At 41.7% G+C, this 27857-nt stretch overlaps 3 protein-coding genes across 4 annotated transcripts in view; 1 reads left to right on the forward strand and 2 right to left on the reverse strand.

Annotated features, from left to right (window-relative positions):
- The window catches only part of LOC148883758 (exostosin-1), a 59358-nt gene that overhangs the window by 17645 nt on the left and 13856 nt on the right, over positions 1-27857 (forward strand). The window lies entirely within an intron of this gene.
- LOC148883759 (uncharacterized) lies at positions 14059-14983 on the reverse strand. The gene is made up of 4 exons (XM_089021686.1): positions 14829-14983; positions 14544-14673; positions 14432-14471; positions 14059-14285 (listed from the first exon to the last, which is right to left on the reverse strand). The coding sequence occupies exons 1-4, from the start codon at positions 14904-14906 to the stop codon at positions 14219-14221; spliced, it is 315 nt and encodes a 104-aa protein (XP_088877812.1). The 5' UTR covers positions 14907-14983; the 3' UTR covers positions 14059-14218.
- LOC148883760 (pleurocidin-like peptide WF3) lies at positions 17657-18365 on the reverse strand. Its single transcript, XM_089021685.1, has 4 exons — positions 18231-18365; positions 18055-18155; positions 17943-17961; positions 17657-17873 (listed from the first exon to the last, which is right to left on the reverse strand). Exons 2-4 carry the CDS (start codon positions 18152-18154, stop codon positions 17783-17785), a joined length of 210 nt encoding a protein of 69 aa, XP_088877811.1. The 5' UTR covers position 18155; positions 18231-18365; the 3' UTR covers positions 17657-17782.

The raw sequence follows: 27857 nt of genomic DNA on the forward strand, positions 1-27857 counted from the left end.
TGACAAAACTTCCATCAACTGATAATACCTCTTTTTATTCACATCTGCTACTTGACATGAAATGGATGCGGGATATAAAAAAAGGAAGAAAAAAAAAGAAATGCTCTTGCACCTTGTCATTTTCGGGACAGCGCCGTAATGAGTGCGAACAAAAGGAACATGACATCGAGCGAGAGCGAGACAGGCACGTCATGAATATTACACAGATCGTACTGGAGGCAACATGGCTGCAATCAAACAATCTGTGAAGCACTTCTGCTCTCACGAATTTCCCATGACCAAACAAAAGAAAAATCATGATAAAAAAAATAATAAGGCATCGATTAGCTGGTCTTCCGACATCGTGTTATGGAGTCACAAGTTGAAGAAGTACAAACACTGCCGTTATTGCTAAATAAAATGCAAACATAATGCAATAGCTTATAATGCATTCACTGCCAGACATTGTGCAAAAATGTGTCCAATCCAGTGCCAGGGTTTTTGTCATTTTCACTCAAATTGCAGGACCATTAGAATATTGAGTTTTAGGACTCCAGTACATAAACATTCAATACAGCATTAGAAACTTCAGACGCTCTTCTTTCATCAGAAAAAAATTAGTTAATTCCTAAGTTATATGGATCTTGAGTTATCTGAACTTGAAATGAGGCCGGCTGCCCAAAATACAATGCAATTCATACACATTGGTTTATATAGCTCTTTGACAACAGCTGAAGCTGGAACAAAGCGCTAACATGGAAGAAAAGGGAAATGCTGCCCCGTTGCGGAAGTGAAAAACGGACAGCGGTCTGACCAACGCTTAATCTGCACCCAAGTATGAAAAAACAAAACCCAGACAAATTCGAGAATAGTGCTCCACATCACATTTTTCAATTCCCGAATACATTCAGGAATGGCAGCAAATGAGTTAAGATCATTATTGATCTATTTTTTTTTTATGACACATCGAACCTATTTGGAAAATATGCTGAGACAATTGTAATATCTTCACTTAAATTTTCCCATTTTTTATCCACATATTTTACCGAAATGGATATTCTGGCAATATTCGGATAATATCCGCTATGCTGTCCAATGAAAAGCATCACGTCGGGCCTCGTTTAGCTTAATGAAAAGCTCCCTAAAGAATTGGAACTTAATTGGCCGCTGTTGATTTTGTTGTCGTCTGGAGTGTGTTCACGGCAAATCGAAGCTTGGCAATGTCACTTGGTTAAGAGCTATCGACAGAAAAAAAAATCTGCTTTGCAAATGCTAACTCATGGCGCAGAGCTTTGGGCAATAGAGCGGGAAGCAGAATGACTGAGGAAAAAAAAGGACATTTTAGGAGGGGGTTGAATTTGAGGAAAAGAACAGTGTCAAGAGTCCTCTTCCGAACCAAACGCTGTTGAGTTTCGTCTTCATCTTTGACTGAAGATGTTCTACTGGCATCACTGATACGAGGAGAACAAAATGTGGAGCTCAAACAGTCCAGAATCATGAAAGAAAATCGTTAACCCTCTTCCTGTGACCAGTATGAAAGAGTGTGAGCCTGATAACACAAAATTTTTTATACCTACCTGCTCTCAAATCACAACTGACACCTGATAACATCAAAAAAATGTCGTAAAGGTCTCTGGGAAAGGAACATTTTGACAAAATGTCACATTTTCCACTCAATTTTCTTACTTTGATATCATTGGTTCAATTTTGATATATGTGAGTGAAGGACAAATATTTAAAAAAACATTGCATGTGTGCTATCCCTCCATTAAAAGTCCCATACTGTACAATCCCGGCTGTCCCAGCGCAACTTAGCCAATGTGACGGCCACGCTGGCGCTGGGTGAGCGACCACAACTGACAGCGGAAAGGGACGAGGAGCAAACCGGCGAATCCCAGGACGCTTTGCAAAAAGCTCTCGCATGCTCTTTTATTTACGCCGGCCGTATTATTAAGCAGCCTTCATGTCGAGTTACCGTAAGGCTCCGTCTTCTCCTCTGCACTACTTTGCCTTGCAAGTCGATGGGAAGAGATTTAGTTTTTTTGGATGGGGGTCTGCAACATGTATTTAACTAATTCACTCACTGCCAGACGATGTACAAAAATATGTCCACTCCAGTGCCAGGGTTTTTGTCATTTTCTCTCAAATTGCAGGACCAAGAAAATATTGAATTTTAGGACTACATAAACATTGAATGCAGCGTAAGAAAACATAGACTCCGTTCTTTCATCAGAAAAAAGAGTTAATTCCTAAGCTATATGTGTCTGGAGTATTCTGATCTTGAAATGGGGGCGGATGTACAAAAGGCAAATGCTGACCCCTTATGGGAGGGAAAAACATTGCTAGAGGTCTGACCAGCGCTTCATTGGCAGCAAAAAAACCCAAGACCCGAACAATTTCGCGAATGACGCTCCAAGTCATATTTTCAATTACCTAATAAATTTGGGAATGGCAGTGAATGAGTTAAAATCCTAAACCTCGTTCAAAAATGCAAAACAGACTCAAAAACCAAACCTTGTCTTGACGCCAGTAGCATACTGGATGCTTACGTTGTGATTTAAAGTTTGAGCCGTGACCGCGGGACATATATTCCATCCTATTCCGTGTTGATTTTTTTTAAGGCCGCGTGTGGCGCTTTCACTCATCCCGACAGATTCGGGAGTAAAGAAGCCACTGGCCCAATAAAAAATGCTTTGGGGTCGAACACGTTTATCTGGATGTTTGGATGTTGTGCCTTTCGCAGGCGCCGGACGTCAAAAATGTCTCTGTTGGTGTCAGCCGAGCGCAGATTTGCATCACATGACTTGATAAACGGGGAGGGAGGCCTTCACGCATTACTTTATACTGCCTACGGCAATGGTTTCCTTGGCCTTTTTTAAGATCTCTTTGGACCAGTCGTGGGCTGTCAGGGCCTGCAAGGCATTCTCTGCTGGCCTAAAAATATCTGAATCACAAACTAATGTAAATTATATTTTGTCCATGAATTCTTATTTAATAATTCCAAATTGTCTTTCAGCTACATTTCATTACTTTTTCCCTGTTGCACTGCTTCCAGACGTGTTTTCGTAACTAAGCATTTAACCAATCACATTTCAGCCAGCATTTTTTACCAGGGTCAGAAATCTACCTGGACGCCTTCACAATCTGTTCTGCATGCCCTGTCGCATCCTAACCAATCAGAGGACGTGCTCGAAGGCCTTCACAATCACGTGATAATCTGATTTAATACGGGTTTTGTCAAGTTGCAAGAATAGATGGACAGAAAAAAGAAAGCTTAGACATCTCCGAAGCTAGCAAAAATAGCAAATAATATTGCAATTTTATGAGCATATCATGAAAACCACACGTTCATACTGAAAATGTGAACAGTTTAATGACATTATTTCTTCAGTTTCTTAAGTTATTTCCTGGCAAACGACATCCTTTAGTGTACGTGTAGTAAATCACACCACACTCGCAGCTGTGGAGTAATTCAGACATAGCACTACTGACGGCCTAGGAATGACACGCACGGCCCGCCACTGCTTTTTACAATAATAAAATACAGGGTCAACATTATTTTGTTTTGTTTTTTGCCCTACGTTCAAGTAAACTCCGACCATAAGACTAAATTGAAACACTAGCCATGTAAACATGTCACTGATGCTCGCGGGATAACTACAAAGAAAACAACAACAAAAAGTGTCTTCCCTGCATGGTGCGCGCGAAGCGATGCTTGTTAAGCACACCTGAAGACAAGACGTCGGTCGACCGCTCGTAATTGCCCGTCAGTTTGGCGCCGTACTGCCCGAACTGTCAGATGGGGGCGGCTTCTGAGTATCCGCACACTTACTTCTTCATTGTTTACTTTTTTTTCCTCTCGGAAGCGTGAAGGACAGAAAAGCTGAAGTCTTGTTGCCCTGTCAGGTTGATTAAATCTACGTGGGAAGTAGCGTTTTTTTGCAAAATTGCAAAGAGGCATTGTACAGTTATATTTGGGTTACTGTTTAGAGAGTTAATGGCCTGAGGGGAATCACTGGAAAATGTCGTGGGCAGGGTGCGGAGGGTCCTTGTCTTGATTTTTGCAGTGTGTAAGTCCTCAAGAGTGGGTAGGGCGGTGCCAATGATTTTTTTTTTCCGCCATCCTAACTGCCATCCTAACTGCCCGTTGAAGTCGTATCCATTTTTGAGGTGTGGATTTGACATTTTTGTTTCATAAAACATTCCTAGGGGCGTGAGTGTGCTCCACCTCCTTCACGGTCATTATGATGATTATTAATTAATTCAATCTGCAGCTTTTTCACTGCATCTTCTTTTCTCAAACAACACCCTAACGACTTTTCCCTCCATCCTATCGAGTCCCCGCATACCACCACCCACCCGGTCCAGTACCTTTGATCATTTTAAGAAGCATGCAAAGTCGACAGCCTCGTTGAAGAAAACGTCCGCTTTGGGATATTGAGACGCGTCTCCAGACTTATGCCAATAGCATTCAAGAGCACGTCTGTCAACAAGGGCGAGAGGTGGACAGAGTGGGTGGGAGGGGGTGTATGAGATTATGAGACAAGTGCAGCGGAGGTCCAGATGATGGGATTATTCTCACATTCTCACAGGCTGTCCAAACAATTGTTCCCCTTCTGTTCTGCTGCTGAAATGCTGCTCGGCCTGGCAACTAACTGCGCAGGGATGTGTGTGTATGTGTGTTCGCGAGACTCTGAATGATGACGAAACGATGGTGAGTTCATATGTTAGCATGAAGATGGAATAAGATCACCGCCGGTAATGTCCGATGCCGTTGAATTTCGTGTGAAGGGCTTTGAAGCCTTAGGGGAGGTCTATACTCTCCATTCAGAACATCCGAATTAATTTGTACTTCCTGTGCTTTATGTGACGACTACTAAATACCAGCACATGCCGCTGTTAAGTGCGGTCATGTTGGGTGCTTCAGTCCAGGTAGTAAAAACGTGAAGCTTCACGTAATTGATGGCGACCAAGTAAAGTTCATTAGGCTTGTGTGTGCGGGTGGGCCGCTGGTGTAGGCGGGTGTGAAGGAATACATTTCATTTCACAGCTCATTAACCTAATGGTGGCTCCACTCTGCTCCGGGCCGCCTCTTCGGCTGATGATTTAATTTCCGAGGCGTGAAAGTCCACGTCGGCGGATTGGTTAACAGCACTCAAGTCCGACGCAAAGTGGGATGCTGGCGCGCGCTGCCCCGCTTCACCAATATTTCACCATTATGCAACTACGTCGTTAGTCTATAACTTGTGATGAGGAGTTTACCCGTTGGAAATGCAGTATAAAATACTCTGAAATTTTCTAAAACAAGTACCAATGAACCTCCGTTTTTATGAATAAATCCCTTCTAGGAAGTTTGACTCAAATCGAATCATGCGGAATCCAAAGCAATGCTTTCATTACGATATCAAGTAAATCCCCGTAATCCGATCCAGGCACTCTTATTACCAAGAAATACATTTCTAGATAATACTCAATTATTGTAGTTTTACTCACCTTCTTTAACCCATTCACTGCCAAACTTGCAAAAATGTGTCCTCTCCAGTGCATAGGTTTTTGTCATTTTCACTCAAATTCCAGGACCCACAGAATATTGAGTTTTAGGACTACGTAAACATTCAATTCAGCGCAAGAAACCTTAGACTCTCTTCTTTTATCGGACCTAATTCCTAAATATTAAGGGTGTGGTGTATTATGAGGTGCAAGTGGGGTTGGCTGTACAAAAGGCAAATGCTGCCCCCTCGTGGAATGAAAAAAAAAACATTGCCAGAGGTCTGATCAGTGCTTTATCAGCATCCCGCGGCAAAAAAAAAAACCTTGAATAAATTCAGGAATGGAGCTTCACGTCGTATTTTCAATTCTCGAATAAATTCGGGAATGGCAGTGAATGAGTTAACAAATAAATACGCGCTATGAACTTTTTAGTCACGAGACAGATGGCAAGGGGTAAAACACAACGCAAGGTGATATTCACATCTCAAGTCCAATAAAAAGCTTCATGATCTGCTTGGCAACATTCAAACATTAGTAAAAGTCAAACTTTAAAAATAAAAAACATTTTTAAAAACTCAATAAAAATCCACAATTTTAAGACATTATTTCGCCTAAGTATGAATTAGGGCGACTTGAATGAAAATAGCTTTTGTCCCTGCTACACTCACATGACTGCTTGCTTTGTCATTGTAAATGTAGCTCGAGCCAATGACATGACGAGAGGGGGGTTTATCCGTCTGCTGGGGGAGACGCATTAACCTTAAACTGATATTTAAATGTCACAGTGTGCGTCCGTGTGTGTGTAGTCCAAGTATAATAGCGAGAACGTAATTAGATGTGGCCCGAGCCTTTCTCGCGGCACACATCAGATTATACCATTGTGCACACATGACTAATTCGTGGGGGTCAGTGTTTCTAACAATTAGGCCCAATTACCAAACAGCACCCCCTCCACCTTGGCCCCCACCTCCTACTTCCACTTTTACAGAGCAGTGCACCAAAAAAAACACGACAATTATTGCTTTACATTATTGTTTTCAAACCGGGACGTGCCATATGACAAATTATTGATTTTTCTTTACACATGATATGATTCTTGAGATGAGCTTGTTCAATACCCAAGAAGTAGCTCCAGTTTCACAAAGTTTACCCGATTTGCACCCGGATGGTGCGTGTTTGTGGGTGTGTGTGCGCATCATGTTCCCAAAAGTGTATGCTCAGCAACCCGGTCTTTTTCTGGCGGGCACCCAAAGGTTTGACAAATGGGATGTGACCCCACAGGTGGCACATATTAGCAGAGCTTCCGCCAGGACCTTTGTTGCACAAGCTTGTGTTCACGTGTATTTATGTTATGTGCGGAATTTGGGATGCACGCTTTTGCTCACTCGAACCCAAAAATGCATCAGATAAATGTTGTTGTTTACTGTAATAATAAGATGAATTTGTTGCTTAGGGCGTCCCGATAGTTGAGTGGTTAGCACACCAGCTTCACAGTGCAGACCCGCGTGGGTTTTCTCCGGTTCCTCCGGTTTCCACCCACACTCCAAAAACATGCATGGCAGGCAGATTGACCACTCCAAATTGTCCCGAGGTGTGAGTGTGAGAGTGACTGTTGTATGTCTTTGTGTGCCCTGCGATTGGCTGGCAACCAATTCAGGGTGTCACCCGCCTCGTGCCTGAAGACAGCTGAGATAGGCTCCAGCACCCCCCGCGACCCTAATGAGGAATAGGCAGTACGGAGAATGAGATGTGATTAGAGATTTGTTCCTTATATGTGTCCTTTTTAACTCATTCACTGCCAGACACATGCAAAAATGTGTCCACTCCAGTGCCAGGGTTTTTGTCATTGTCACTTCAATTCAATTTTAGGACTACATCAACATTCAATACAAGGTTAGAAACCTTAGACTCTCTTCGTTCATCAGAAAAAAAACAGTTAATTCCTAATTCATGTTTTTGGAGTTTTATGAGCTTGAAATGAGGGTGGCTGTACAACATTGCCAAAGGTCTGACCAGCGCTGTGGCAATGAATGACTCTCTTAGACTCTCTTCTTTCATCAGAAAAAAAGAGTTAATTCCTAAATTCTATGTTTTTGGAGTTATATGAGCTTGAAATGTGGGTGGCTGTACAACATTGCCAAAGGTCTGACCAGCGCTGTGGCAATGAATGACTCTCTTAGACTCTCTTCTTTCATCAGAAAAAGTTAATTCCTAAATTATATGTTTTTGGAGTTATATGAGCTTGAAATGTGGGTGGCTGTCCAAAATACAATGCAATACATACATATTGGTTTATGTAGCGCCTCAACAACAACTGAAGCTAAAAAACGAAGCGCACACATGCGGAAAAAAAGTGAAATATCGCCCCCTTGTGGATGGGAAAAATATTTACGGAGGTCTGGCCAGCGCTTTATCGGCACCCAAGCTAGAACAAACAAAACCCAAACTAATTCGGGATTGGCGCTCTACGTCATATTTTCAATTCCTGAATACATTTGTGAATGAGTTAATGTGACGGGTGGATTTTTAGGCCGGCAGAGAAGGCTTTGCAGGCTTAGATGGTCCACCACTGATAAAATGTTTACCTTGAAAGCAGAATGGAATAGTTACACGTGCCCATGGTTAACTCGACTTGGTTAGCTCTCTCTTTTTAACGCCGCCGGGGTATTTCACCTCACTTACCCCCCACCTCCGCATCTCACCTCCCCTTCAATTGTCTTCTTCACCGACAGCGCTCGCTCACATTTGATTGGACAAATCAGACGAGGAGATGCATCGTCGTTCTGCCTTACTGGCTGTGACCGTCCTGTTTATTTCAATTTTATCATTGGCAGCGTCCCCTCCGACGTTCCGGGTTGATTGATTGGCGCTGTGCCCCCCCTCCCCTGCACACCCCAACTCTCCTGTATATTCTTCTTTGTTGAGACCCTCCCACGTGGCTGTGCATTGCAACAGGAAATTAGTCGCTATGAGTAGAGCTGATTTTTTTTTTTTTTTTTCTCAATTGCAACTCACTACATAATCCGCGATTATTTTTTCCCCCCCACCAAGATCCTCTTCCCGTTTATTTTCCCCCTTGTTGTTGTTTTATTATTTCAAAATGGTGCCGCGAGAGTGGCTGCCTTCACAGCAGCTCCCGTATTCGTTTTTCTACTTCTTCCTTTCCTTTCCTCTTACATTTATAACTATGCTGCTGTGAAATGTAAATTTATCCACTGCAAGACTAATAAAGGTTAATCCAATCCATTGTTAACACACATAAACCATTAATTAATTGATTCCATATCAATATTTTTATCTGGTTGGTTCGAATTAACTGATGGGTAACTTACATTCGCTGTACGGTACATAAAAGTTAAGTCAGGTTTCATCAAGGGTCCGTTTGTTTAATTTCTACGCTCTTTGGCGGTGAATGGAATCCTCAAAAAGAAGGCTTCTTTTTAAGTATGTGAACTGCTTCAAAACTTTAAGGGTGTTTCTCGAGGAAGGTGACTCATCAATTCCCTTCCTAAATCTTCATTTCTCATCTTTTGAGGCCGGCAGAGCGATGTAATGTGATCATCATCTCAATCAGCGGGGAGCAAAAATAAATGAAATGGGCTTTATGAATTGAATATGAGGAGATGGGTGGGAAGGGGGTGCCGGTGCCGGGTCAATTATCCACCGCCGCGCTCCAATTAACAGAAATAATCACTGCGAAGAGCAAGGAAATGGCCAAAGACCATAGTGACGGTAAAATCCAAATCTCAGTGTTGTGACTGTTTTCGAGCGTCACATTTTTCTTCTTTCAATCAATTTTTTTTTGTTGATCAAAAAAAAATTGCATTCATGTCTTGACAAACCAAAAGCACATATTTTTACATTATCCACCAGAAAAATAGAAGTCTCGTTTCACACCCCTTGTTCATATGTGTGTTTTTGCTCAGACAGTGCTAGCCGAGTGTCGGCGTGATGAATCGTCCCTATATTCTCGCCCTCCCGTGTCTCCTCCAGGCGATGCAATGCACCTTCGGAATAAAATTGAAAACGCATTTTGCGTCCTCAGTTTTCTTTTTCCGGGGTACTCGCCCTTCTTACTACACTTCCTTTGCTACGATGCATACTTGTTGTCATCGCGTGGCCTACTTCAGTCATGTGACCTGACTCCAGTCAAATTTCATTTAAGAATCTGCTTGGAAGGATATCCCAATTTATTTTTACAATTATTATTATTTATTTTTACATTTTTGAAAAGTAAGCCGTTTGCTGGTTGTTGTGCTTAACTCATTCACTGCCAATGTGCAAAAATGTGTCCACTCCAGTGCCAGGGTGTTTGTCATTGTCACTTGAACTCCAGAACCCACAGAATATTGAGTTTTAGGACTACATAAACATTCAGTACAGCGTTAGAAACCTTAGTCTTATCTTTTAGCAGAAAAAAAGAGTTAATTCTTAAATTATATGGGTCTGGAGTTATCTGAGCTCGAAATGAGGGTGGCTGTCCAAAATAAAATGCAATACTGTACATACATATTGGTTTATATAGCACTTTAACAACAGCTGAAGCTGGCACAAAGCGCTAACATGGAAAAAAGGGAAATGCTGACCCCATGTGGTGCCAGAGGCCATGGCCAGCGCTTATATCGGCACCCAAGCACGGAAAAAAAACCAAAAAATTGAAAATGGCGCTGTACGTCATATTTTCAATTCTCGAATTTATTTGTGAATGGGAGTGAATGAGTTAAATTGGGAAGACGGGGGTTAGCTAAACGAGCAACTTTGTCTGTGATGGCACCCACTGCTCCCCCCAAAAAAAGTAGAGAGGGATCATCATCTGTCTCCATTCATCTCATCAGCGCTCGTGTTAGTGCTCACTTATCTTGCGGCCGTTTGTCTCCATCGGACTGGAGAGGATTTTCAAGTGAGGGAGGGGGCTGAGTGATTGATGCGGAACGCAAGCAGGCATGTGGAAATAAGGAAATATCACGGAGGAATTGCTTAATATAGTGCTGCCTTGACGTATGCATCCGATTCAGTCTGTCACCGTCCTTGTAACTCCAGCCTACATTTTCTAATCCGCTTGTTAATGGGCAGTGGGTGGGGGGTACACCCTGAACCAGTTGCCTGCCAATCACAAGGCATACATAGACCAACAACCGTTCGCTCTCACAATCACACAATTTTGAGCGTTCCACATTGGAGAATCGTCGCTGAGTTCCTGCCCCATCCGCTTCTTTGACAGCTGCGGACGGAGCCCCCCCCCCGATCTGTTTCCCCGCGATCAGCAGACCCGATCGCTTTACCTAGCGCATCTCATCTAGCGCAGATACTGTATGTGGACGACCCACCGCAGTCTGCCATCCGTCATCGTTTTACATTGATTTCCTTTCTGCTGCCAACAGATTCCCGGCGAGCAAGGAATGATGAATAATTCACGGGACGCCGTCGGCTGCATCGGTAAATAAATACTTAACTAATATTGGCCCTCGCCGCAAACCGCAGGTCTCCGATTTCTGTGATGTCACCCCGCCCGGAGGACAGACGCTGCGCCAAACATAAATATGATGTGTGTATAAACACCAAGAACTGTGGTTAAATAGCCACCCGTGCATCTGCACCGAGCAGTTTCGAAAACAAATATTTTCATTATGTTATGATCTTTCTAAAGTCATGTTTGAAATCGGAATTAAAATTCATCCACCCATGTTATAAATATGAATTTGATCAAATAAAACATGAAACGCCATGAAATAGTTTTCAACAAACGTTTCCAGGCATTTACACAATTGGCTTGCAGCAAAACAGCAAAATGCTGCTTCATCATGTTTGCTTTGAGCTACGGGATCAACTATGTGTTACTTCAGAAACAGAACCAGAAAGCCTTTAACTCATTCACTGCCAGACATGCCTAAAAATGTGTCCACTCCAGTGCCAGGGTTTTTGTCATTGTCACTCGAATTCCAGGACCCACAGAATATTAAGTTTAGGACTACATTAACATTCAATGCCGCATAGAAACCCGAGACTCTCTTCTTTTATCAGGAAAAAAAAAAATCATTTCTATTTGATTCTGGAGTGACATGAGGTGCAACTGGGGGCCGCAGTACAAAACGTGTTTTAGGACTACATAAAATTCAATTCAGGGTTAATTCCTAAATTACATGGGTTTGGAGTTATATGAGCTTGAAATGAGTGCTGTCCAAAATACAATGCAATACATACATCTTGGTTTATATAGCGTTTTAACAACAGCTGAAGCTGGAATGAAGCGCGAACACGGAAAAAAGGGAAATGCTCCCCACTTGTGGAAATGGAAAAACATTGCCAGAGGTCTGACCGGTGCTTTATCGGCACTCGAACAAATTCGGGAATAGGTCTCTACGTCATATGTTCAATTTCCAAATAAATTATTAAAGGGCACTGAATGAGTTGATAGTCCCACAGTGGGAACATTTGCAACAATATTAAAAAGACATCATCTTTCATGTACAAAAAAATGACTACTGTACATAAACAAATACTATACACAAATAAAATAGTAAGACGGAAAGGGACTCAATGGCAGCCTAACACGGGGCGCCATGACGTGTATACTTTCATTTATTAGGTTATATGACCAAAGCTTTGAAAAGAAATACATCAATTCAAATCAAAGTACAATTGTTGGCTTTTGAGTTTGTATTGTATTATTATTATTATTAATAATAATAATATTAATACATTTAATTTCTAAGCGCCTTTCAAAACTCTCAAAGACACTTCAGGTTTTTTTTTGTGCCGTGAGCAGCGGCAGCCATTCGCGCCAGCGTTCACTCTACCCGGAAGTAACACAGCAGCAAACTTATGAAAGGAAGAGGAAAGGAAAGACAGGGAAAAAAAACAGAATAAATAATATGACAACACAAAGACACAGAGTCATTCATCTTCAGCACTTGCATTTGCAACTCTAGAGGAACCGGTTCCTCACTGCTAGTTACTCGTGAAATGAGATATATCCCAAGATACCACCGTCCTTCCAACCTTGAGCGACAAGCGTCTTCTTCCACCCTTTTTTTAAAACTTGCATTAAAAATGGCACCGAATTAGTCATTCAGAGTAATAACAGAGCTGGTGACTTTGAAAAAAAATCATCACCAAAAAAATGCAGTTATGCACAATTAGCGCCCCAGAGAAAAGTTCCACTTCCATTCAAGCAGCCTGACATGATAATTGTCGACTTTTCAGGCAGACGGATTGTTGGTGGGAGGGGGAAAAAAAAAGAAAAAGAGAGAGCAAGTTGGACGGCGGCGCACTCATTAGCACCAACATATTGTTCTTGTCTTGTCGTGTCCAACAAGGAGGCCGCTGACGGCGGTTGACACACCTCCATCGTTGTTAGCGTTTGATTTAACGGGCTGCTCCATTAACATGCGTTTGATTGGCAGGGGATGTGCGCGCTCGCGATAATTAGCGGGACTCTTTTGTGTCTCACTTTTCTTTGGACATATTTTACATATTATGGCGCTTTGAAACCTTACTAAGTTGTGTTTATATCATGTTGGGTTGTGTGAGGTTTCAATTAGATAATATAGCAATACTGACATGCATGTATTGTTTATCCTCCCTGTCAGAAAAAAGACAACTTATATTAACTCATTCAAGTCGATGTGAATAGTTTGTTTTTTTGGAGGGATGTCTGCAACCCGAATTTAACTCACTCACTGTCAAATGATGTGTGCCAAGGTTTTTGTAATTTTCACTCAAATTGCAGGAATCACAGAATATTGAGTTTCAGGATTACATTAATATTCAATTCAGCGTAAGAAACCTTAGACTCTATTCTTTCATCAGAAAAAACAGTTCATTCTTAAACCGATACCATTTTTTTGTTTCCTAACTGACATCAGAAAAACGTTTTATATCATCTAAAATACCCAAAACACACAGGCTGATCTTTTTCGTCAAATGAAAAAAAACAATAAAAATGACTTAAAGTGTCCAAAAACGATTTCAAAATGAAACCGGAATTGGCCAGTTTCAGAAGGCCCCGCCCCCTTGTTCGTGACGTCACGCCAAGATGTCTTGCCTTGCTCTAGAATCAAAACAATGGCTTCAGATTCGGAGAATATGCTTTCTTGTTACTCATCCAGTTATGAATATGATTCAAATAGTTCTGAAAAGGAAAGCATAAATGTTTGCAATAGATTAAAGGAGTCCTCCCATATCAATTCGAGCCGTCAATGACAGCATGTAGTGTCCCAGCCCAGAAAATGCATAAAGATGGCGCCCAAGCTCCATTGGAAATGGGCTGATTTGTCTGCTGGGAATTTGTGTCAGCGAATATCAAATAGTAGTCCTGGTGCAACACACAACAATTCACCATTGCATCATTTATGTGTTTTCCTTCTAATTTCGCCATCAACACAGATAAACACGCAGTTGCCATACACAGTCAAACAAATACTGGCTATATCCTCTTGTTTTAAAAACTGAAAATGTGAACACATTCTTTATCCTCTGCATACACCACCGTGATTGCAATCGATTTTCTCTTAGAGGAAATCTTGTCTTTGTTTGTCTGTATTGGTAATTACTTCGGTTCCCGGTGGTGAAGTTGTGCACACCTTACCGTATGTAAATAAGAGCCTCACTTCTCCTTTTCGTATTTGCTTTATTCACCAAGGTAACGAGGCACGACAAGACGTTTAAAATTAAATCAAATCATTTGCCAACAAGCCGTAATTTTTTATGCAGTTTGGTTTCGCAGAAATCTCCACGTCTTCAACCGCTTTCAGTCCTCGACGATGATGGGCACATATTGCTGTGGCGGTGGATACGGATTCTGTTGTCGATTTTCCCTGGTTGGAGAAAGATGCAGAAGTTGTCATTGTTATCAAGCGCGAACTGAACGTGTTGACGGTTCTAGATATCTCCATTTATTTGGATTTTTTTTTGGTTACTTTTATGTTCAGGTGCTGCTCAGTCAATGTAGTCATTTGCTTACCAAGCAATCCTCTTTTGCTCACGAACTTGTTCTCGTTGAGCTAAAAAAAACAGTCACGGAATAATGATATCTATCAAATCACTTCAAAGGATAAACGAGACGTTTACTGTACCTCTCCATGCTGAATGTCCTGCTCGGACCGCCGCCTTGGCGCCTTTCCACAGACTTCTAAAGAAACACTCGCCAGGCTCGGCCATGAGCATCACGAGCGACAACACCAGGAAGAGCGTGACCAACTTCATCTTTGGAAAAAACACAAAAGCAAAACACTAAGCTAGAAGTTGAAACAACATGTGAGTTAAGTGCAGTCATGTTAGCAACTTTTTAATGTCGTTCAACAAAACAAAATTCATTCAACTCTTTGAAAAGCTCCCCCAAAGCCACAAACCCTACTTACCTTCCGACAGAGCGAAATAAGTACACTGAGTATATTCGGCGATGTGATGTTTTGACTGCTTCCGCCCGTCGCTTTCATTTAAATGGGCGGTCTTTGCTTCTCTGACCATATCTGGTCAAGCGCAGAATGTCTCGGCGAATATCTCACGCCATCAGGCGAGGATTTTTGAGTTCTGTTTGTGGTCATGTCACAACATTTATCAAGCTTCAAACACATTGACATTCAGGAACCAAGGAAGGGAAGTGGATTTTTATCGCCTGGCACATCTTCATTAGACTCAAATCTTTCATCAAAAAAATAAATAACAATAAAATAAGTAAGAATAATAATGTCACGTTTCGCGAGGTGGTGATGGCGGGTGCGGATCCCAAAAAGCAGGCAGGAGGGAGCAGGAGGTTGTTTGACAAATTGTATTAAAATAAAGTCAGCAGGAACAAAATGTAAAACATCAAAATGATCTGACTGAAAAAAATACAAAGTATCAAAAGAAGACCAAAAGTAAAAGCCCGCCAAGGTTAAACAAACACGTACACAATGCATGCAGCAAACAAGCAAACAATGAATCGGCCCCGGATGATCGTGCCAGGTGTCCTTTTAAGTGTCATTGATTATAACGACCAGCACCTGCGAGGCTGCTGGCAGGGCTGACGTCGCGACCCGCTGGTCGCCAATCTGATCGGGACGACCAGCACCTGTGCAGGTGGAGGAGGGGCCGACAGCGCCCCCCGTTGGTCGCCAACCAGATCATGACAGTACCCCCCCTCAAGGGGCTGCTTCCAGAAGTCCCAACAGTCTCCCAAAAGGTCCACTCGCCAGGGAACGGTCGGTGGAGAGGGCAACTGCTGCCTCTCCAGCACACGACGGGCGGCGGCCTGATGGGAACGGGACTCGGCCTGGGGTGGACGAAGACGCGGCACGGATCGTCGTGGGCGTGAGTGCGATCCCTCTCGCACGTTCACGCGACGGCGCATGGCACTGCGTGGACGTCGAACTGCCAGGCGCAGAATGGCACCCCGTACGGCCGTATGGGACCAGGTCTCGGCCGGACGCCGACGTGGGCGTGAACTGCCCGGCTCCGGGGGAACGAGACCAGTCCAGAGCCGCTCCGGGATCCAGCGGTGAGTGGGGTCTCGGACTGACGTTGACGCGGACGTTGCACGGCTCGTCGTGGATGAGACTCAATTCGTCATGCACGACGACAGCGTGGCTGGACGTGGGCGTGCAATGCCAGTCACCCAGTGTCACCCTGGACGGCTACCTGGAAGGAGGTCTCGGCCGGACGTTTACGTGGACGTCGCGGCTCGTCGAGTGACGCAATTCAAACTCGACGAGACTGTTGGGACTTCTGGAAGCAGCCCCTTGAAGGGGGGGTACTGTCATGATCTGGTTGGCGACCAACGAGGGGCGCTGTCGGCCCCGCCTGCACCTGCACAGGTGCTGGTCGTCCCGATCAGATTGGCGACCAGCGGGTAGCGACGTCAGCCCTGCCGGCAGCCTCGCAGGTGCTGGTCGTTATAATCAATAACACTTAAAAGGACACCTGGCACGATCATCCGGTGCCGATTCATTGTTTGTTTGCTGTTTGTTTGCTGCTTGCAGCATGCATCGTGTACGTGTTTGTTTAACCTTGGCGGACTTTTACACTTGGTTTTCTTTTGCTACTTTGTATTTTTTCCATTCAGATCATTTTGATGTTTTACATTTTGTTCCTGCTGACTTTATTTTAATACAATTTGTCAAACAACCTCCTGCTCCCTCCTGCCTGCTTTTTGGGATCCGAACCCGCCATCACCACCTCGCGAAACGTGACAAATAATAATAATAATCATCATCATCATCATAATAGTAATAGTAATAATAATATGTTCAAAATACAGTACATGCAATTACCAACTATAAGCATTACACTTTTTACAAGGTACAACTGGTTTGAATTTTGCCTATTTATATGTATATGAAATAATATACATATACATATACATATATGAAATAATATACATAAAAATCAACTACAGCAAAATAGCAGTGCAACAAAGGAAACCCGCTTTTTTGATATTTATGTAGATTTCCTTATTATCATTGACTTTTATTCCAGTTCACATTTTATACTCTTTATCAAAACAGAAAAATATGGGTAGTTGATATTACTTAATAATAATAATATTAAAAAAATAATAATAATAATAATAATGATAATGCATCTAATTGACTAGTGTACTAAAAATAATAGTAATGATAATGATAATAATGATAATAATGTTAATAATAATAATAATAATAATAATAATAATGCATCTAATTGAGTAGTGTAATAATAATAACAATGCATCTAATTTACTAGTGTAATAATAATGATATTAATAATAATAATAATAATAATGCATTTAATTAACTATTGCCCTTCAAAGCAACTAAGGACACTTTACAATCAAAAAGAACAATGGAACAATAAGCACTAGAACAATAAAACCATCAATAAAATTATAAAGACTAAAAGAGCTGATTAAACTCAACTGTGAATGCGATTTTAAACAGATGGGTTTTGAAGTGGGATTTGAATGTGGGAAGAGAGGCACTATTTCGGATCTTGGGTGGAAGTGAGTTTTAGAGCTTAGGGGCAGAGCATCTGAAAGCTTTGCATCCCAGTAAAATGGTCTTTAAAATAATAATCCATTTAATTTACAAGTGCCTTTCAAAACTTCTTTATTTGTGCAGATTTGCGATAACTACTTTTGCATGTCAATATATATATTTTTATCAGGCATAATACTCAGGACTCATATCAGAATGACAATTACAAAAAAAAATAGGACAAGAGACAGAAGAAATAAAATTGCAGATTTATTTCATATCGCAAAAAGCAACACTCCACATCAATGTGCATCTTAAGCATTTTCTATTGAGCTCAAACAATCCAAAACCAAATACAAACAGCATCATGTAAGCCAACAACCTCAGTTCATAACCTGCTGCTCAGGCACAAATTCCACCGAGCGCTTGTTGAGCTCTTCTTGCTCTTCAAAGCCTTGATTCCCGTGGATCAATCTGGACACGATAGAACCGCATAATTTAAACCCAAACTCTGACAGCAATCAGAGAAATACAAAGCCTTACCCGTGGATCAGCCTTCCAGCTAAACAAAACAAAAAAAAAATGTGCGATTAAAATAGTCACATTGAACGCAAAGACATGAAAATATGTTTTCGGAAAGAATCATCAAATATACCGTGAACTAAGCCGTGAATAATGAGTCCCAAAAAACACTCTCCGGGTTGTGCCATCAGCACCACGATAACCAAGACCAGGAACGCAGCCGTCCACTTCATCCTAGGCCAACCAGAAATTACATTTCAGTTCAAAATAAGACACTTTTTTTATTCTCTCCAACATGTATTTGCTTACCTTCTCAGAAAATGACCAAGGTTTCTTGTGATGTGCGAGCGCTGTCGGATGTTCGACTTCCCTTTTGTGTCTGCTGGTCTCCTAGTGAAGCCTCTTTTTATATGTGCGTTCAATACTTCGATTGAAAGGAGTGACCTGTGTCGGCAACAAAAAAAATGTTGCTCCCTCACCCCAAAAAGTAAACTAATATCTTAAATAATGTCCAAAATATGATTATAATTACTTTTTAAATCTGATCATTCATAAATCTGTGCATGTATTCTTTATCATCAACAAAAAATGACCAACCATCTCCATGTCATACTGCCCCCAGGTATTCAAGGCACATATAACATGTTATGTATCGCATTACTTTTTTCCAAACTCTGCCGAATGATTACTAGATGTGGAAAAATATGTAAAATTCACTGTCCTCAATTTTATAAGGTGGAAAAAATAAATACTATGTGTAGAGTAAGAATTTGCTATTATACTTACATTCATGTTGGCGAAAACAAGCAAAGTCATCTTCTATCTCGGTCAGTATCTTATCGCCTTATACGTCTTGATGCAAAGAGGAACTTAATGGTGAGAACTTTGTTGAAAAATTGGTGTATTTTATATTTTGTAGTTGGATTCAGCTAGCAAGTAAATAAGGACATGCAGGTGCTATTTGAAGCAATACATATTTAAAATATTATGATGGATTTAAGTCATGTGTATTGGCCGTGGAAAGTTTTCAACAGCTCATCTAAAATCCACTCGGACTTTGGATGAGTTCTTTTTTCTCTTCTGGCCTTTTGTCCGCACTCGTTTGATTTGCGCCAGAGTGAGACATCCGTGGTCTTTGTGTGATCTCGCCCGTTGACGGCGACGACATGCTTAGGTGCCTCAAACTAAATTCCACTGATCTTTTCTATGCCTGGAGGGAGTTAGCCAGAAGGGGCCCTGGAAATGGATAAATAGCCTGAGGAACGAAAATTGTGCCACCGAGTGGAATCGATGAAACTGATTGGGTCTTTAGTACGCATATTTTGCTGCCGTATGAATGGAGCCGTCCATTCTAAAAACACCTTCTTTATTTTTTGATTATAATTGTTCAGTATTTTCAAACAGAAAGGCTAACCTGGTGTATAGTTTTGTTTTTCACCATCATCAACACACATGGAGAAATAATAGCCAGGGCGTTAAATCACCGCCCAGGTAATCTCTCGATTTTTATTCCGGCTTTAGATTTCTTTCCGTTATCTCCCGACATCATTCAAACAATGCAGCTTTTGCTCTCAAGTGTTTTCGGGAACAAAGGACACAGCAAGACCCTGCCGCTGGCTTTGGGCTAATACTCACTTGAAAGCTTGGATCGGATCCTTCCTTAAAACCTTGCCGAGTGTAAATGCAGGCTGTCGTCCTCGTCGGGATTAGCTCCACTGTTCCAATGTGGTTCTCAAAGGCGGAGGCAATCAGTATGCGACATTTACGCTGCTACCGGTTGGATATTTATGTGTGGCTAATGCTCAGGCCTGCAAAATTTACGTGAATGTTGCTAGCCTTCAGAAATATTGAGAAATACTGGCAAACAAAAATGTGACAAAAGACTTTTATTTTTGACATTCGGTGTCTTTCTCATTTTGGATCGTTTTCTGATGGTCTACAACTCATTCACTGCCAGACGATGTGCAAAAATGTGTCCGCTCCAGTGTCAGGGTTTATGTCATTTTAATTCAAATTGCAGGACCCACAGAATATTGAATTTTAGGACTACACATTTATTCAATGCAGTGTAAGAAACTTTAGCCTCTCTTTTTTTTCACAACAAAAAAAGAGTTAATTCCTAAATTATGTGGGTCTGGAGTTATCTGAGCTTGAAATGGGGGTGTTTTTTTTGTTGTTGTACAAAATACAATACAATACATGCATATTCATTTAGTTAGCACTTTAATAACAGCTGAAACTGTAACAAAGGACAAAAGGCAAATGCTGCCCCCTCGTAGAAGGGAAAAACATTAAAAGAGGTCTGACCAGCGCTTTATCGGCAAGAAAATTAATTGATATATTTGTCCATTTTTCCTTCTGTTGTGTTTTTAAACAAGATGATACTTTGTCTTTAATGCATGTTTGTTTTTTCTTGGTGATTGCGTAACCAAAACATCAGGTATCAACCCATGAACCAGTTATCGAAATTTAACTCTGCCGAATATGAGAATCATCATGGGAATACGAATACTTTTTACGCCCTCCTCTTTACCTTTTAACAACCGGGTGATGCCTTTCAAAGCTTTTGCCTCGTAACGCGGGGCTTCTTTTGTCCTCAAAGGACGTTGCCGTGCCAACTTTTGTCTCGCTATGGTAGCGTGGAAGCTTTCAGTCTACTGTTGACTTTGAAAGACACACCGCAACAGCAACAACAAAAAGGGGGGAAAAACATCACACACACGTACGCACATACGCGACACTAAGTGTAAGTCAGACAATCATTTCTTGGAAATAGGAGGGCTGAAATGAGGCCGGAGGTGTGAGGAATGGATTCACTATAGTGAGAGGGGAGTGGGTGAGGGGGTAGATTGTTTGGGGGGGCGCACACCGGCTGCTGGCTCAGGCTTTTAATACACTGCCTCCACACACAAACACACAAACACACAAACACACGGGTGTTCACGCTCACAACGGCGCTGCACCTCATCATGGCCGCAGTGGCTGAAAGATGAAGAATCCACTAGTGGTCGAGTTGTGACTCTCTAATCAACGCTGTTTGCTTGCACACTTCTCCGGCTGCAGTTATGCATCAAGTAACGCATTGCAGCAGTGAAGTCAACTCTTGACAAATAGAAAAAATACTGTATATATACCGCTATACTGTATTTACGCAAAGTAGTTTCTCTTCGGTGCAGTCGTAGGACCAAGGTGGAGGCGCTACATTGCAGTCACATCTCAGGTTGGACTCTGTGTAAGCAGCCTTTTGGCATTGGTGTGTTTAATGGCATGTTTACTTCCTAGTTGTCTACTTTTGGGTTGGATTTGTGTACAGTGATACCTCGGCTTACGAACACAGAGAACTTTACGAACATTAAATTCGCGAGAATATAAATTTGGCACACAAACTAGTTTTCAGGAAACACACGGAGCGCCACACTGGCTGGTGGACTAGTTTTCGGCGGAAGAACACGAAACCACAGAGCCGAACAGCGCTACCGTGGCTGCCGGACTATTTTTCCACACACCCTTCCTCTGAGCGCATATGTGTTGTGTATACAGGATACATTTGATGGGACAAAAAAAGACCCCACCACAGGCTATTGTTCAGCTAAAACGGACACAAAACAAATTTACTGTCGACCAGAAGAAGATCATCGAAAAACACGAACGAGGTGTGTGTTTGTGTGACTGAGCATCCCAGTACCAGTATGCTAAATCGAACATTGCTACGTGTGGCTAAGAGTGTTTCTGTGTTGTCAAAGCAACGGTCTCAGGCAATAGAAGATGTTGAAAAACTTCGGTTGATTTGGATTAACGAAAAGCAGCTAGCAGGGGACAGTGTGTGAGGGTATTATTGCAGAGAAAGCACGGCAACTTCACTCGGATATTATCAAGAGACAACTACATCAACGACCACCACAAAGGTAAATAAAACGACTTTATCATACAGTACAGTTTATTTCTTTAATTACAATACAATAGCACATTTATTATACATAAAATAAGGTATATTTTGTGTAGTTTTAAGACTTATTTAGTAGAAAAGTATGTTTTATGGGGGTCTGGAAACTGATTATTCTCATTTTTAATGGTTTCCTCTGGGAAATTAATGTTTGGAAGACACACTTTTCGCCTTACACACACTTTCTGGGAAACAATTACATTTGTAAGCTGAGGTATCACTGTATTTTAAGTTTGAAGTTGAGAAGTCAAACTGTTTCAATTGTTAAAATTCGATTATTCTCATGCTAACGTGGGTGGTCAGGTTTTTCAAGCTGATTTCACATCACTCCAACTGTTTGGAAACACGCCATGTTTCGAAACAAATTCGGACCGGCGGAAGCAAACTATAGAACCCACGGAACAAATGGCTCTTCACCTCCGGACAGAAATATCCTTTCTCGCAGATGCGAGCGAGCGCTCTGCGAGTTGATGAGCGTATTGATTTGGACGGGGCGACTGCAATGCTCTTGTCTCGACGGGTGGTTGTCTTCGCCGCAGCTGCGGGAAGCTTGTGAAAAAGGCCGCCCACCACCTGGCCTGCAGAATAGTTCGCTCATTCCCCAGTGGACGGTGGGCGTATCAAAGCCTGTGACAACACACACACACACACACACACACACACACACACACACACACACACACACACACACACACACACACACACACACACACACACACACACACACACACACACACATACACACATACCGTGTATGTGCTGTATATGCAGATTATGTCTTGTCGGATAATGCCGTAGGCTAGTTGATGTACTGTTTCACTCGCCGTTGTCTTTAAACACTTGGGAGCGCCTTCTGGAGATGCAGCTAATTGTGGCCCAATGACCTACAAAAGCAAACCGCCATCTCCTCGCAAGGCTTCGATTCGGAACACAATATCACATTGTGATTATTATTGTATGATATTAATGTGAGAATTGATTTGGGATTGTAAATCGATGCCTCTCGACCCCTTGTAACATGATTAGCCATGTATGGTAGAAAGGGTTAATTTGTCAAGCTTGTCAACCTCGCAAAACTAAAATGATGGGGGGAGAAGAGGTCTGTCATCAAATGGTGAATTTTTTGGGAGGTTTTGTTTTTTCATGCTTGGATACCGATAAAGCGATGGCCAGACCTCTGGCAATGTTTTTTATTTTCCACAAGGGGTGATCATTTCCCTTCTTTCCATGTTAGCGCTTTGTTTCAGCTTCAGCTGTTGTTAAATCACTATATAAACCAATATGTATATATTGCATTGTATTTTGGACAGCCGTCCTCATTCCAAGCTCATATAACTCCAGACCCATCTAATTTAGGAATTAACTTTTTTTCCGATGACAGAAGAGTGTCTAAGGCAGGGGTGTCAAAGTCATTTTTAGCCGCGGGCCACATTGTAGTTATGGTTTCCGCTCGTGGGCCATTATGAATTTGGGGAAGCAATTAGAATGTTTATGTCCCCGCCACATACTACATATAGAGCGCACAACAAATGAATGAATAACTAGTTTTCAAATCTGAAGTCAAGAATAATGACTGTTGTTGTGGTTTACATCCAAAAATATGAAATTTTGGTGAGGATTTTAGCAAGTATCATGGAATTTCATGGAAGTTTGATTTCCTTTTGCGGGCCAAAAAAAATGATGTGGCGGCCCGGATTTGGCCCCTGGGCCTTGACTTTGACACCTGTGTCAGGAAATGTATTTATTTATTTATTTTTGGCCTTTACGCAGTTTTGGTGCGAACGAGAAAGGAGTGATGGAGAGGTCTATGTTCAATTATGCGTGGCCTGACTGCTTCAATTAGGCACGGGGGCGGCAAAATCAATAGCAGGACTGATGACGTCTCTCGCCTTTCATTGCTCACCCGTAGGAAGGATGTGTCCAGCGGCGACGCACAAACACACGTTGGACAAATGCGCGCACCCGCCTGATATTCATCACTCTGCGGCCAAACGAGAACGACACTGTCGATCCGACGCCTCCGGGTTTCGCCGTCTATGTTTCCTGTTCATCAATAATGAATTACGCCACAATATGCACCTCAATACATTTGTGATCCCCCCTCCCCCTTATCCACCTCGCCTGTTGCTTCCCCCCCTGCGCGATGGCATGAAAATCTCACCAGGATTTGGAAATGTCAACATGACGCCTGCCAAAGTATATCAAAGAGAAAAAGGGAACGTTTAAAAAAAAACTCTTTCTTTTTAGCTTTTTCGTTCATCGCTTTGACGGGATTTCTCTGCGAGGCAAGAAAACGTTGACCCCGAACGTTCACAGCTGATTGGTTAACAGCGGAAAGCTTTTAGATGCTTTACTTGAGTTTCCAGTGGGAAAACATCTTTATTTATTTGTTTCTTTTAAGTACACATACACAAAAGTCATCGTCCATTAACTCATTCACTTCCAAACGTGCAAAACTGTGTCCACTCCAGTGCCAGGGTTTTTGTAATTTTGAGTTTTAGGACTACATACGCATTCAAGGCAGCGTAGGAAACCTTAACTATTTTTTTTTCGGATGAAAGAAGAGAGTCTAATTCCTAAATTATATCAGTCTGGAGTTATATGAGTTTGAAATGAGGGCGGCTGTCCAAAATAAAATGCAATATTGGTTTATATAGCCCTTTAAAAACAGCTGAAGCTGGAACAAAGCTAACATGGAAAAAAGGAAAATGAAAATGCCCCCTTGTGGAAGGGAAAAACATTGCCAGAGGTCATGGACAGCGCTTTATCTGAACAAAATATAACCCGAACGTCATATTTACAATTCCCAAATAAATTCGCGAATTGCACTGAATGAGTTAATATGATGCCCAAGACCATCAAGTTGAACGGTTTCCAAACACTGATTTGGAACAATGTTTTGGAATACTGCTTAGAAATCAGGATTAGCGCCATATTTTTTGGCATGCCAAGGAACCTTCAAATTTCCTGTCATCCATAAAGTAATTAGAATACTCAATCGCGACTGCCATTGCCTCTCGGGATGCTTTTCAGCAAATTGTAGACAATAGTTGCGATAGATTCTGATCTGTGATTGATCCCCAACGTAGCATTTTTTAGCGATACAAAATGGATGTTGAGTTACAAACAGTGAGCAAGCAAATATTACATCCGCCATGCATTTTTGTGTGTGTTTGTGTGTGTGAATCTTTACCATACGCAAATCAATTGCACCTTCACTGCACCATCCATCATTGTAATGGCACACAGTACAGCGCAGATCTAATTTCCTCATTAATACCCGCTGACAAAATAGAGGAAAATGTTTGCGTGTGTGTGTGTGTGTGTGTGTGTGTGTGTGTGTGTGTGTGTGTGTGTGTGTGTGTGTGTGTGTGTGTGTGTGTGTGTGTGCGCGCGCGTGTGTGTGTGTTGCCGCTGTTGCTTTTTCTGATGCAGCATGTTTTCCTTTGATGGCCCCATTTGCCTGGCTCGTATTTTAAACCACAGAAACGAGCAAACTTTTCAGCTCTGTTTAATGAACACAGGTTGTTTGTTTTTTAGCCCCTTGTGTATGATTGTGTGTGATAACACACACACACAATAATTACACTTGGAAGGGACTACGAGCCACCGCATGCCGGGCAAAGCCTGTGTGTGTTCATATCTGTGTGTGCCTGCGTGCGGGTGTCCCCACTTCCTGTTAGCAGTAATTACTTGAGATGTGTTTTATTGTTTACCTGGCGTGCCGCCGTTAGAGAGATCGTTGTTGACCGCAGTCGCCGTGCTTTAACTAACTCATTCACTGCTGGACATGCAAAAATGTGTCCACTCCACTGCCAGGATTTTTGCCATTGTCACTTGAATTCACTGACCCAAAGAATATTGAACTCACGGTTTAGTTTAATCAGCTATTTTATTATTTATCATTTATTTATGGTTTTATTGTTCTGTCTACTGTTCTTTTAATTGTAAAGTGTCCTTGGGTTTTCTGAAAGGCACTTCTAAATTATTATTATTATTATTATTATTATTGTTGTTGTTGTTGTTGTTGTTGTTGTTGTTGTTATTATTGTTGTCATTGTTTATTATTATTATATTGAGTTTTAGGACTATGTAAACATTCAATGCAGTGTAAGAAACCTTTGAGCTTTGAAAAGGTGCTTAGAAATAAATTGTATTATTATTAGACTCTCTTCCTTCATCAGAAAAAAGAGTTAATTCATAAATAATGTGGGTCTGGAGTTATATGAGCTTGAAATGAGGGTGGATGTCCAAAATACAATGCAATACATACATATATATTGGTTTATATAGCGCTTGAACAACAGCTGAAGCTGGAACAAAGCGATACCACGGAGAAAATTGAAATGCCGCCCCCTTGTGAAAGGGAAAAAAACATTGCGAGAGGTATGATCAGCGCTTTATCGGCATTCAAGCATGAAAAAAACAAAACCTGAACAAATTCGGGAATGGCGCACATATTTTCACTTCCCGAATAAATGTGTGAATGGCAGTGAATGAGTTAAACATTCAGGCACGTGACATGCTCTTCCATTGAAAGGGCTCGACATTGCGACGATTCCGGTCGCAAATGCCCCAATCCCCCCCCCCCCCCCCATTGTGTGCCAGTAAAAAAATTGTTCGCTAGCATACTGCTCCTAACTTTCTCCCCAACTCTCTCGATCTGTCGACCTGTACACAGAAGGTGTATTCAGTTAAATGGATTAAACAAATATTAAAGTGTATTTCTTGCCACATTCACGGCCACTGAACTTAACTAGCCCTCATTTGGTTTTACAAAGGACGGCTTGCTCCACATAATAGTTTGCTCACGACCTGTTTTGCATTTTGCCAACACATTGTCTGTTATAAAAAATCCAAAACCGTGCCACCAAATCTCTGCTATTGCAACCAATAGAAAAACCATCAAGTATAAAAGTGGCTTTGGGTGATTCCACACATGCTTGTGTTTATGGAAATTAAACTTTGATATCGAACACAATGACCCAGGGGGGAGCCAATCGACATATTTGATTGTAGGGGCGGGCGCTTGCGTCTGTCAGTGTGTCCCCTCAGAGCGACCTTGGGTTGACGTGCTGGATGCCTGACATCTTATTTTTGAGCTTTTCTTCTTTGGCATGAACATGTATACACACACACACATCGAGGTGTCTGCTGGTGAGGTTGTGGGGACAGTTGATCCCCAGACAGATTAGGTGGCAATCTGAAATCTCCCCAGGCCAGCCCCTGCGATCACACACACACACACACACACACACACACACACACACACACACACACACACACACACACACACCTATCCAGTCAATGTAAAGTCACAAAACGTGTTGCTGAAAAGTGACTTTGAGAAAGTGGGCTGGCGTAAACTATTGATTTTTTTTTCCAGTTAAAAGGGACATTAAATGGTGGTAACTTTTGACCTGTGGTCGTCAACCAGGAACAAATTTCCTCAAATACATTGTTCATTCTATCGTGTGATATCACAGACGATGTTTAGAGACGCTCCCCAACTTACGAACGAGATACGTTCCAAACGGTCGTTTGTAAGGTGAATTCGTTTGTAAGTTGCTTCAGTGGTATATTTTGTATGGAAAGTTGGAAAGTATGTTTAAGGCTTATATAAGTATGTTTAAGGCTTGTATAAGTATGTTTAAGGCTTGTATACGTAACCTGAATTGGCTTATACTGAAAAATAGGCATTTAATAAAATACATGCTCCATATAGACATGTACATGTATAACTGGAGAGAATACTGCATATGCTACGACGAAAATGTTCATATGTATGGTTGTTCGTAACTCAAATGTTCATAAGTAGGTTAGTGTCTGTACATCCAGGTTTTTGATAAAAGTGGCATTTTTTCCAACTGTAAGGACGTTTTTGATTATTTGTAAAACAAACACACCGATAAAAAGCATTCCTTATATTACCTCTGTGATAGTTTACATAATGTTGATAAAAAAGTTCCTGGAATGAAAAAAAAAATTCCAAT

This window comes from Hippocampus bargibanti, linkage group LG19 (genome assembly GCF_051943395.1).
Source record: "Hippocampus bargibanti isolate YZ-2025 linkage group LG19, ASM5194339v1, whole genome shotgun sequence".
Classification (NCBI taxonomy): domain Eukaryota; kingdom Metazoa; phylum Chordata; class Actinopteri; order Syngnathiformes; family Syngnathidae; genus Hippocampus; species Hippocampus bargibanti.